This window comes from Engystomops pustulosus, chromosome 1, assembly GCF_040894005.1.
Source record: "Engystomops pustulosus chromosome 1, aEngPut4.maternal, whole genome shotgun sequence".
Taxonomy (NCBI): domain Eukaryota; kingdom Metazoa; phylum Chordata; class Amphibia; order Anura; family Leptodactylidae; genus Engystomops; species Engystomops pustulosus.
This window is the reverse complement of record NC_092411.1, coordinates 53559493-53571892: the sequence shown is the minus strand read 5'-3', so window position 1 is coordinate 53571892 and position 12400 is coordinate 53559493. Positions and strand designations below refer to the sequence as shown.

General features: G+C 41.5%; 1 protein-coding gene, 1 long non-coding RNA gene and 1 other non-coding gene across 3 annotated transcripts in view; 1 reads left to right on the top strand and 2 right to left on the bottom strand.

Moving 5' to 3' along the window:
- The window catches only part of EPB41L4A (erythrocyte membrane protein band 4.1 like 4A), a 136166-nt gene extending 132418 nt beyond the window's left edge, over positions 1–3748 (top strand). Inside the window, exons 20-23 of the mRNA XM_072140618.1 lie at positions 892–960; positions 1600–1710; positions 2906–2984; positions 3113–3748. Of these exons, the coding sequence (XP_071996719.1) occupies positions 892–960; positions 1600–1710; positions 2906–2984; positions 3113–3232 (379 nt within the window). The 3' untranslated portion in view covers positions 3233–3748. The remainder of the gene's footprint in view (positions 1–891; positions 961–1599; positions 1711–2905; positions 2985–3112) is intronic.
- Positions 3749–8847: 5099 nt separating this feature from the next.
- Positions 8848–11523, bottom strand: LOC140073532 (uncharacterized). The gene is made up of 4 exons (XR_011849193.1): positions 11263–11523; positions 10665–10749; positions 9995–10045; positions 8848–8949 (listed from the first exon to the last, which is right to left on the bottom strand). It is a non-coding gene; the product is annotated as an uncharacterized lncRNA (long non-coding RNA).
- LOC140087870 (small nucleolar RNA SNORA13) lies at positions 9685–9812 on the bottom strand. Its single transcript, XR_011850040.1, has one exon. It is a non-coding gene; the product is annotated as a small nucleolar RNA SNORA13 (small nucleolar RNA).
- Positions 11524–12400: the final 877 nt, after the last annotated feature.

The window sequence follows — 12400 nt, the reverse complement described above, 5'->3', positions numbered from 1 at the left end:
AGCAGCAGAAGACCACACCGGGTGCCACTCCTTTCAGCTAAGAACAGGAAACTGAGGCTACAATTTGCACAAGCTCATTGAAATTGGACAGTAGAAGATTGGAAAAACGTTGCCTGGTCTGATGAGTCTCGATTTCTGCTGTGACATTCGGATGGTAGGGTCAGAATTTGGCGTCAACAACATGAAAGCATGGATCCATCCTGCCTTGTATCAACGGTTCAGGCTGGTGGTGGTGGTGTCATGGTGTGGGGAATATTTTCCTGGCACTCTTTGGGCCCCTTGGTACCAATTGAGCATCGTTGCAATGCCACAGCCTACCTGAGTATTGTTGCTGACCATGTCCATCCCTTTATGACCACAATGTACCCAACATCTGATGGCTACTTTCAGCAGGATAATGCGCCATGTTATAAAGCTGGAATCATCTCAGACTGGTTTCTTGAACATGACAATGAGTTCACTGTACTCAAATGGCCTCCACAGTCACCAGATCTCAATCCAATAGAGCATCTTTGGGATGTGGTGGAATGGGAGATTCGCATCAAGGATGTGCAGCCGACAAATCTGCGGCAACTGTGTGATGCCATCATGTCAATATGGACCAAAATCTCTGAGGAATGCTTCCAGCACCTTGTTGAATCTATGCCACGAAGAATTGAGGCAGTTCTGAAGGCAAAAGGGGGTCCAACCCGTTACTAGCATGGTATACCTAATAAAGTGGCCAGTGAGTGTACAATGCCATTAGACGGTGGTGAAAATATTCTGTAACACTTATTACATATTAGACTGCAAATCTTAGATGATTTCATTAGTTCCAATTATCAGCCATGCAGTAGCCGTGTTTATATGTAATTACCCGAATATTCAGATCTGGAAAATGCTCATTTGCAGGAAGGAACTGGTCGACCCCTCAGGCTTATCTGAAGAACAATTAAAGGAAATTCCGTACATGAAGATAGAGTAAGTTAATTAACCTCAAATGCACCCAGGCTGCTAGCAGAAGGCTACTAAAAGCAATACAGCAGGAGAATTGAGTATTTTTAACATACAATGGCATCATGCTTATGGCGAATGCTATGACATTGATAATTGGGACACTTAAAAGGAACCTGTTAGCAGAAATGTAACTAATAAACTACTATTTGTATGTTGTCGGGAAGCTCACCACCTTTCAATTATGTTTCTTTCATGATCCAGTAGCATAAATGCTGGCTTCTAAAAATCCATTTAAATGTTGCAGATTTTTTTTTTTTTCATTGCATCTTCAAGTATTTTTTTATATCACAAGCTGATATAAGAATGTGCTGGATCCAGTAAAATAGGGATGTGTGAATGTTTATGTCGGATACCACCCTTTTACATTGATGAAACTATTTTTTCAATTTTTTTTCAATTTTTTTCTATCTTTTCACTACAAAACATTTGATAGTAGGCTCCATTTGTTATACTCTGTAGTAAAGAAAATATCAACCTTTTTGAGCAGTTTTTAATATCCAACCCACATTCACACAAAATCTGCCAGTATATAACATATATCCTGGCCCCTGGAACCTGTTACTACCTCTGTACTATATATAATATCCTTTTGCTTTTGTTTAGGACTCAAGGTGACCCCATACGTATCAGACACTCTCACTCCCCTCGAAGCTTCCGCCAGTACAGGAGATCTCAGTGCTCTGATGGTGAAAGATCAGTTCTGTCTGAAGTCAAGTAAGTTGGGAAATAAGCAATAACATGAAATGGGTTGTGTAGTCAGAACTAAATTCTGCTTGCAATGCTTTCCATTCAGCCGATGCCCATAATATCATGCAGTGACAGCACATGACTGCAAAAGTGCCATTTTTGTAGAGGTCATTACACCATCCACTGACTTGCTCTGAATGGTAAACCATATGATAATAACAGAAGGCAGCCTTCGGAGGTGACTAACCTGCTGTCTCTATCCTAGGGCCAGTGATGCAATATTTAAAACACTGAGCTGCATTAACCAATAGGCGACATCCATGGCCACAGGGCTTCCAACATTTGACTGTATAAACAGTGACCACAACATCATTCACTTTAAATTACTTTTTCAATTTGACTTTCAGAAGAGGGGCAACAGGAACTCTGTACTTAAGAAGGTCAAATTTTCAACAGCTAAACGGGGACCTTGTTCTCAAAAATAAAAGCCCTGAAAATAAATGGGATGTCTTTAAAAATATTCTAAAAAGCTCCTGCGAGAGACATATACCAGTAGAAATAAACCAACGTGGTTAAATAGTACGATAGGCGAGCAGTATTAGTTGTAGGATTGTAGGAAAAGAACATCGTTCCTCAGGACTTCTTTTATTATAACTCTATATGTCACAGTCGCGTAAATATACAATTATAAAAGTTATGCAAACTGGAACGGGTGCAGAGGAGAGCAACCAGGATTATTAGGGGAATGGGGGAACTTGAATACACTGACAGATTAAAAAATTTGGGATTATTCAGTTTAGAAAAAAGACGACTGAGGGGAGACCTCATTACAATGTACAAATACCTGAACGGACAGTACAAGGATCTCTCCAAAGATCTTTTTATACCTAGGCCTGTGACCAGGACAAGGGGGCATCCTCTACGCCTAGAGGAGAGGCGATTCTACCATCACCATAGACAAAGGTTCTGTACTGTGAGAGCAGTGAGACTATGGAACTCTCTGCCGCAGAAGGTTGTTATGGCCGACTCTATGTACATGTTCAATTTGACGTGAGGACCCTACACAAAACCTTTAGCAGACAAGCCTTGTTGTGATTACATATTAGGACACAATATTTGTGAACTTCTGGATGTTCTGGTCCTGTCCTAGCATGGCTGTGGGGTTGAGCTTTAATTGTAATATGCTCCAATTTAACAATTTTCCTTTATTTCTTTTTAAAAGTGCAAAGACTGATCTTTTGCCTCCTTTGACTGTGACTCGAGCCTCCGATACCCACTGCACCGCTGTCACTTCATCACAGGTCAGTAAAGGGTCAGGTTTAAATCATAGATTAGTATCATAGTACTTTTTTTTTTAAAAGCATGCCTAAAAAACCTTTACTATAACATGTTTTTGACAAAAAGTATAACTTTTTTTTTTTTTTTACAGAAACGAAACGGTTCCAAGGATAGTCTTATTGAAGCAGGAATTTCTCCTGGCAGGGAAGGAAAGCACAGTATAAAAACCATAAAGACAGTGCCCACCTCACGCCTCACCTCTGAAACCTGACAATAGTGGAAATCAGTTTAACTTCAGTACTCTGATCTATGGACCAAGAAACCCCATAAATTCTGTTTCCATGTCAGACTCGATGGAAATCTCTTCGGACCTCATCACCACAGTGATCATTACCTGCGAGTGTTGTGGACACTATAGAAGGTTCAGAAGATTGTTCCACTAACACCTTAAAGCTTGAGTCTCCTACATCGGCCGCCAATGTTACATTGACTACATGAAATCTGCTGCTCCAATGCCATTGTTACAATCCTGTCATGTGATCTGTGATGATGGACGCCAATCATTTCTAGCTGCCGGAGTTGTGAAACGCGTGACGTACCTGTTTGGCACAATCTTAGATTTTTAGTTGCTACAAGGGCAATTTATTTGGCCTATAGATGCTTGTATACCAAGTGAGACATTATTTGTAAATTTGTTTTTTAATTTTGAGGATTTTTTGAATTTATTTTATTCTTGCAGTATTAAAATCCAAAAGTATTTAAGAATAAAAACAAAGAAAAAAAAAAATAGCTTTCTTCTATAGCCAGAATACTACCTTAGACAGAAAAAAATCAGTGAGGAAGCACAAGAAAAGTAACAATCGTTTTTTTATTGTCTGCACTGATCAACAATTTATGTGCCGAAATTTTTTTTTCTACATTACTTTTCCAAAATCACATGCAGTTTAATGCTTCTGTATTAGAACATGGAAACATACCGTCTCACCTCTCCCTATTACGTGTAGAGTAAGGAACGAGCCACCCTTCTATACAAGCAAAACCATAAAATAGAAAATTCCACAGTCCAGCCTAACTCCAAACATACCAATCCACTAGGACAGGCATGCACCCACGCGTTTACCCCTCCTTAATCATGGCTAACAGCCCACCACCTCAGACAAACGTCCTAGATCCTCCTCCTTGCTGGGAGGTCACTTCCTATCCTGCTCAAAAGTGCCGTTTTACCATCATCATTACATTTAATTGAAACGAGTGACCAAGTATAAGAAACAAATAGAATTCACTACTAAAATTACTGTCATACAAACAATAGTAGTGTTATATCTAAATCCTGATATCAGATCACATGATGTAATAATCACATGGTCACAGGCTGAGCCCTCTTCATACACAGGTGGTTTTTTTTTTGGCATATTGCAGTAAACCCCCATGGAGGGGCAGCATATGAAATAATTAACAGTGGAGGGGCACCATATGAAATAATTAATGGTGGGGGGCATAAGAAATAATTAATTATGAGGAGTAGTCTAGTAATTAATGGGAGGGGAAGGCAGCATTATTCAATAATTAATGGAGAGGGGACCCTGTATATTTCAAAATTAATTTTTCAATATTAATTAATTCAATATATAAAATAGTTCACAAGGGGGTGCAGTATATTAAATAATTAATTGAGGGGGGGGCAGTGTATTACAGATGCGGTCAAATGTACCGCTATTTATTTTCAAACTTTAGTCCGGCCATCCAACGGTCTGAGAGGGACAGTGAACGGCCCCCTATGTAAAAAGTTTGGGGACCCCTGACCTAGGGTTGCTGTACATAGAAGGTCTAAGGTGGAAAAAAAAAAAGTTTCAAAAATAATTAAAGTCAAAATACTAAAAGTTCAAATCGCCCCCCTTTCCCTAGAAATGATATAAAACGTAATAAACAGTAAAAATCTGACGCAATAGGCATCATCGTGTCCCAAAATGCCCGATCTATCAAAATATAAAAACTGTTAATGCCAGCACTGAACCACATAACGGAAAATAGCGCCCAAATCGTGACTTTTACACCATTTTGGATCACATAAAAAATGGAATATAAAGTGACCAAAATGGCAGCAATGAAAACATTGCGTCATTTCACCAAAAATTTGCACAACTCTGCCTAGACAAACCTGCATAAAAACAGCGCGTATTGGATGTGTATTTTCTGCATGACAATTCGCAATGTGCACAGATGGTCCTAAAAGGACTCTTTCAAAACAGGGTATTTTGCTCAAGTGCTATTGTAATTTTGCTTTGTAAAATATCATAGTTAACCTTAAACTATTAATTTCATGTGGGTCTGTGAAATAGTCAAGTTTTTACATGGTCAAGACATCACAAATTATATCCTTATTTTGGATCTTAAAATTCCCTGTATATTTAATATTTACAAGACCCAAGCTTTAAAGAGCTCATGAACACAAGCGCAGTCTTTGTAATATAGACATTTGGGGAGGGAGGGGGGGGGGGGGGAGATTTATCATTAGTCCTATGTAGCTTCTTGGTGTATAATTGTCACAAACATTGTTTGTTTGTTTTTTAGCGAGAAAAAAAATGAACTCTAAAGTCACGCAATGGCGGAAAAAATCATAACATATTTATCAACCGAGAATTTTCAAAAGAACGCAAATTTAATCGCAAAAGTAGACCACATAGGAGGTGGTTACGTGGGTCCATTGCTACTACAGGGGGAAGTATTTGCTCAATTTTGAAGTTTTTGCTCAGTTTTATGTTTGAGGTATCTGAGAATTTCCTGTGCAAAAACATTGCTAAAAGGCAGAAACTGAGCAAAAGTTAAACATACGCGTGACTGCTGCAGTCTATTCGCATAGAGCACACACATCAGAAGGCATTTAACACTGCACATACACCGGACTATAAATCCAACTGGTGGAAACCTGCCAGTCTAACACACAGACAACTGCTCAAAATCCTTCCTAATGATAAATTTCCCCCTGGGAGTCAATTATCTTTAGTCAGGACGTTGTTGTTTTTTTTCCAGGTTTTGGACTTGGTTCCTTCACCTTAGATGGTGATGGCGAACCTTTTAGAGACCGAGTGCCCAAACTACAACAAAGATCCGCTTATTTATCGCAAAGTGCCAACACAGAAATGTAATTTGTGATTTATACTCCCTTCTCTGTCACAGTTTTCATTGATACCAGCCCCTGAGGACACCAATAAAGCAGAAAATAGTCCCAGGTACAGCTGTCACTTTAAAATAGCTCTGTGCACAGCAAGTCCTGGGCTGTCTGGGACTGCAGGAAGATACCTGGAGTCATCTCTGGTGATGGCCTGGGTGCCCCCAGAAAGGGCTCTGAGTGGCACCTCTGGCACCAGTGCCATAGGTTAGCCATCACTGCCTTAGAGCATGACAGTATCAGGCATGTGTATCTGTTGCTTTTTACAAGTTGCAAATTCTTCTGTAACCCCCTTCTAAACTTTTGTCTACACCTGCTTGGGAATGTAGTTTACTTGTGCCAAAATTGTGCCATTTTACCCTGACCTGCACCAAAATTCAGTTTTTGTTTTTTTTTTATACATTCACATCTGGATTTAAGTTAAGGCACAAAAATCTTTGTGTTGTGCCAGATAATTTTGCTAGGAGAGTGCACAAGAACAATTTTTGTGCAAATATGCAATTGCACCAAAAAAAGTCCAAAATAAATGACTCCCAATGCAAGTCAGTAAGGCTGTGCACATAATTTTACCTCACTGCAGACCAATTCTTCCTCCTAAAGGCCTCATTTAATTTTCTATGCCATGTAATAGGAAGCTAAATTGTGCTGCCAACAAACGTCACCAGGAGACACTCTGACCTGTCTGTGCCCTCTTCTAGCCAAGCCACTTTCCGCCGTCCATCTATTTTGGAAAATACTTACTGGATTGACCATTACCTCACAATAGGCTTCTTGAAAGGCAGACATTGATGAGATGGAACTGCCAAGGTAGCACTGGGAGGTGTAGTTTTCCCTTTTCACTCACTCAGGAAAATACTTCCTTTTCAGTGCACTACAACCCCAACATAACGGGTGGGACACTGAAGAAATATTTTGGCAGTGAAGGGAGACGGTTATCAAGGGAACTTAAAGGGGTGCGGGAATCATAGGAAACCCATTCCAGAAAAGGATGGATCCTGTGCACTGGAGATATCCAGCATCAAAGTATGAGGGGAACAGGTAACCGCTCAGGTCTACAGAAACCTTTATGCTGTAACAGTGCACAAACACATAGGTTCATTCAGGTTGTAGTACAAGCTAACATTAGTGGGAATCATTCATACCAAATTTGAAGTTTAACAAGTCTATATTCACAACCTTTAGAAGGAGACATCCGCTAAGCTCTTCATCACATGAGGTCATGTAATGACTTAACACCATTTCTGGTAAGATATCAGGTGTGTGCAATGCTTGGATATTGAAAACCCCACCTTGTATGCTTCCTAGTAAGAAACTGCCTAACAAGGTAGCAAAACTTTCAGGGAACCTAATGACATGTGGGACTGAGCCAAAACAGTACATCTATTCCAGAAGGAACCAATTCACAACTGTACGACAGTTTTATATTTTGTTGTTTCGACATGGTTGGGCCTCTTTAGTACAGTGTAGGAAACTGGTTTGGCTGAGAGGCTTGTGAAGAACGTTCTACTTATGGAGACTGCCAATTGAGGACACCATGTACTTTTTGCCATTGCTGCTCCACTAGGGGATTCTGGGATGAGTCTGGTTACAAGTCTCCACACACCTACCGGCGCCTTACTTGCCAAAGTGTCCATAAGGAGAGCTCTTACTCCCCGACTGCAATGCCATTCTGTCAGTTTGGTACGTGCAGCCGGGGAAGGAGGCTACAGCACTCAGACCAGTGCTCAGATCAGTTTTAAGAGGAGCTGTACAACCATGTGAATAACCCCTTCCCCTAGGACCCTTAACTGCCAGAGACAGGACACCAATGAGGCTATTGGGGAGAAATCAGCTTCAGGCAGCATTCACATTGCTGTATGGGGGACCTATACAAGTCATATGTCCCCCATAGACTGCAATGGGCACAAGGCGCCCTACAGGAGCCGTACGGTGCTGCATCATACCTCATGTTACTTTATGGAGAGTGCGGGGGTGAAAAGCTCCGACATGTGCCTGTCGTGCTATGGCACGGTGGGCACATCAGTGTGAATGCTTTTGGTTGTATACTACACCCTGATAATGCCATTGGTGGGTAAAGGTAAAACTTCTCCGCATATTCTTTACTCTTCAAAAATATTACAATACTGTGACAGCTCATGATACAGTGTAAAATAGCTACACACCCTTACCAAATGTGGTGCTGATGACCAAGACTAGCAGCAACATAGAAATCTATAATTATAAGGGTGCTGTCACACGTCGCGTTTACTGCATGCGTTTAAAAACGCATTGCTACAGCTGAAGGGGTATTTCCCTAATTAAACAGCTGTTAACGCTTGCGTTTACAAAACGCATGCGTTAACATCGCGGTTAACGCATGCGTTAACCGCGATGTAAACGCAAGCGTTAACAGCGGTTTACGCATGCGTTAACCGCGATGTAAACGCAAGCGTTAACAGCTGTTTAATTAGGGAAATATCCCTTCAGCTGTAGCAATGCGTTTTTAAACGCATGCAGTAAACGGGACGTGTGACAGCACCCTAAGGCTGCAGCCATAACAAATGCCTTATGGCTCCAATACCACATCACTGGTGAGTGTTTGCAAATCTCCCCATTTCATCACCGTGTTGCAGGGCTATACAGTCCGTGCATTTAGGGCACCTCTGTGGAACACAAATTCTTTGCTGATCATTACCTTATAGAAGGCCAAATGTCTGTACATCATGACAAGAGAAAAATCAAGTCTTCAAAATATTTTAATGAAATTATAACACAATAGTCTAACGTTCAGAAATCAGGACATTTCAGGCAGAGTGTATTCTCCAGTTGTTCCAAATCACCTAGGAAGACAATACACAAGAGTGAGCATTTTGGAATGAAGTGAATCTAATCAGTCTGTATGAAGAGATCTTCAATTACCAGCCACAATTTGTAGTTTCTGCAGCCTTAACTGTATTCCAGTCAGATATTAAAAAGTATTTTTTTTGAAGGTATGAAGATTATCTAGGGCCGTTTTATAGATTTCTCCATGTCATGCTGTAGATCATTACAGTTCAGATGTTAAAGTATTACAGATTCCCACACAAAAATTAGTCAAGACAACCCCTAAAGTAGTGCAAATGTGACAGGATATGACCAGATGTTACATTAATGTGTAGCACTGAAAAAGGGACATTCTAGATTTCAGCACATTTGATTCATTGGCCCCATGGAAAAAAAAAAAAAAAAAAAAAAACAAGACTGGTAGAGATGTTTCTGGCCAATGAGTGGTCATTTCTTTCGGGTGTAGGCTTCTACAGAGACAGCACAAGACAACTTATAATTGTGTCTCCTGATGCAAGTCTAACCCTTGTAAAGACAACAGCCCAGGCATAGCTCCTTGGCATAATTTTAAAAGATGATTTTTAGAAAGGAGGCCAAGGATAAATATTACATTACTAGTCACAGTGCTTGGATCTAAGAGTAAGTGCTCCTGTTTTATCATTCTTGATTTTGAGGTTTAGTGCCTATGGAAACACGTTCTTTATAGTAGTTTCAACTCAAATAGAATTTTAGTAAATTTAAAATCACAACTCAACTGTTCCCATACAACCTAGTACCCAGGCAAAAGAGTCAGGGCACAATAAGGTGCAAGGAAATTACTGTATGCCTTGTTTGACACCTCATTCATCACCTAATAAAATGAATGGGCAACACAAAGGCAAATACCCCAGATTTGGGTATCTGTACACTTTCAGAAACAGGAGGGCAGTATGACATCTACTATGCAGTGTCAGAATAGATCATTCCAGTGCTAAGCATCAGAATGGGGATCCATCAACGCAAATCCCCTCAACTTGTACTATCCTCCTATACAAGGCAGAACTTGTCAGATTAGAGGTTTACCTTCTACGTCTTCCTTCTGGCGATCTGCAGATAATGGGAAGCACTCAGGACCTGGAAACAATGATATCAGAATAGTCATAAGCCAAAACCAATACAAAACTACCTTCTACTTCATATAAAGTGCTAATGTCATCTTTAGGCCTCATGCACATGGTTCTGAAACGTGGACAAGGGCTCGAGCACAAGGGTGTGTATTCCATTGCCCCTGCAATGAGCAGACTACCAAAGCCACAGAAGAGAAGCTCCTATTCCTGCCACAGTTTGTGGCTTGAACAGTATTTCTATTGTCATCGGCACAAGTGTGGAGCTCTCCCGCTGATAACAAAGTCCTTTGAGGCCTAGTGAAGTGCAGGAGGCCACATCAAGAACTTGTAGTCTACAGGATAAATGGCTTCCCACCTTTAAGGTATATACCTTGCTGACCCACTATAAGACATTAATGTGCACATAATTAGGATTGTTTCAGCACAGCCATACACCACAGGAGGGGGTGATCCTGAAGCGTTGCAGGCCATGAAGAGGTTTCTTTTTGCCTTTACCCACACCACATTCACCACAGACGGCAAAGCGGCAGCAGAAAGGCAAAATGTACAATACAGAATTTTATAGAAAAAGTTACATCTCTATTAGGAGAGGCAAATTATCAAGCATCATTGGGGAAATCACTCACCCTTATCTGTTTAGTATTAGTAGTCATCAGGGCCTGGGGTTCTTACAAGATCAGATCCATGGAGGCAGCACAGTTGTAGAATGACCTAGAGGAAACAAGAACAGATTAGAAGACATCCACAGGACCTGCACAATTTATTATAATCTGCATGACATTTCCCCCACTGCTTTAGGATTTAAATCCATAAAACCCACATCCATTAGTGTCCAGATTAAGGCGATCTTACAGGAGAGGTCACATCAGGCAATAACTAATGTACACAGTATAAAGGCACAGCCCCGGTATAGGATGAATGTATAGGGGCATGAGGCAGATCCTACACTCACACTACAGCCCTGGTGTAGATTAATGTATAGGGGCATGAGGCAGATCCTACACTCACACTACAGCCCCTGTATAGGCGAGTGTATAAACGCACTGCAGCAGTACTGGGACAGGATGTCAGGCTCACGGCAGCTTGTCCTCGGCCAGTGTTATGCGATGGAGAGATGGGCCTGAGCATAGGGCGTGCACACAGGAGCATGTATCCCCCAACATGTCCCGTACATCGTACTGCTCATACACAAACACTGAGCAGCGCGGTAGTTTAAGGCCTCACCTTCGGTTACAAGGCAGCAGAGAAGCCCCGGAGACCTCAACCCCCCGGCCACCGGTGACTCCTCACATGTCCGCCACGTGTCTGGCTGTGAGCGGCCATCTCTGTACCACGTGGTCTCCTGCTCCTCTCGGACAAGAGCCGCGCACACTGTATCTCATCCACAGGGACAGAGGAAGGAGAGCGGGTGGAGCGCGGTATTCAATGTCCCGGGCTGTACCATCAGTGGAGGGGGAGCCAGGCTGTACCATCAGAAAGGAGAAAAACAGAACTATATCTAGATGGTAGGAGGGTCTTGTGTAGAGTGGTTGCTGTGGGTGGGGATGATGTCACGGGAAAGGGCGTGTCTTCCCATATAGGGCTGTATACTACAGTTATGGGAATTCCGGCTCTTCTTAGTGAGCTCGATCATCAGGCTCTGCTCACTAAGAAGAGCCGGCTCTTCTGGCTCCTGAAATATAATAAAAATATTATAATATAAATATATAATAGGGAGCCACTATCTTCTTCCTGGTGCATGTAAGTGCATTGTCTTGTGACACAATTAGAATACTAAATCCTGCGCTTAGTCCGAATCAGCTGGATCATCCCAAAAACAGTAAACAGTCAGATGAAAGTGCCTAGCGCGACCCTCAGTAAATAAGCCCCATTGTGGTGGTTTCTCTCCTTTATAAAGCCAGTGTGTAACCCAGTAAAGATCATGAAGGGAGTGGGCAGAAGAAATGGTGATCTAAAGAGTTCAATGGCAGGTGGTGGGATATTGGGCTAATAGCAAAGATGGAACAATAGGAGACAAGTTTTGAAACAAATAAATACTATATATATAGGGGGAGATTTATCCACTTGCGCTCATGCAAGGCCACGCCCACCCCTTTCCCAGCAGATACATCAAGAGGCCTCTTAAAGAGTAACTCTAAAGGTTGTAAAACAACTTTGCCTATTATCTTTGTTACCTACACTCACCGGCCACTTTATTAGGTACACCTGTCCAACTGCTTGTTAACACTTAATTTCTAATCAGCCAATCACATGGCGGCAACTCAGTGCATTTAGGCATGTAGACATGGTCAAGACAATCTCCTGCAGTTCAAACCGAGCATCAGTATGGGGAAGAAAGGTGATTTGAGTGCCTTTGAACGCG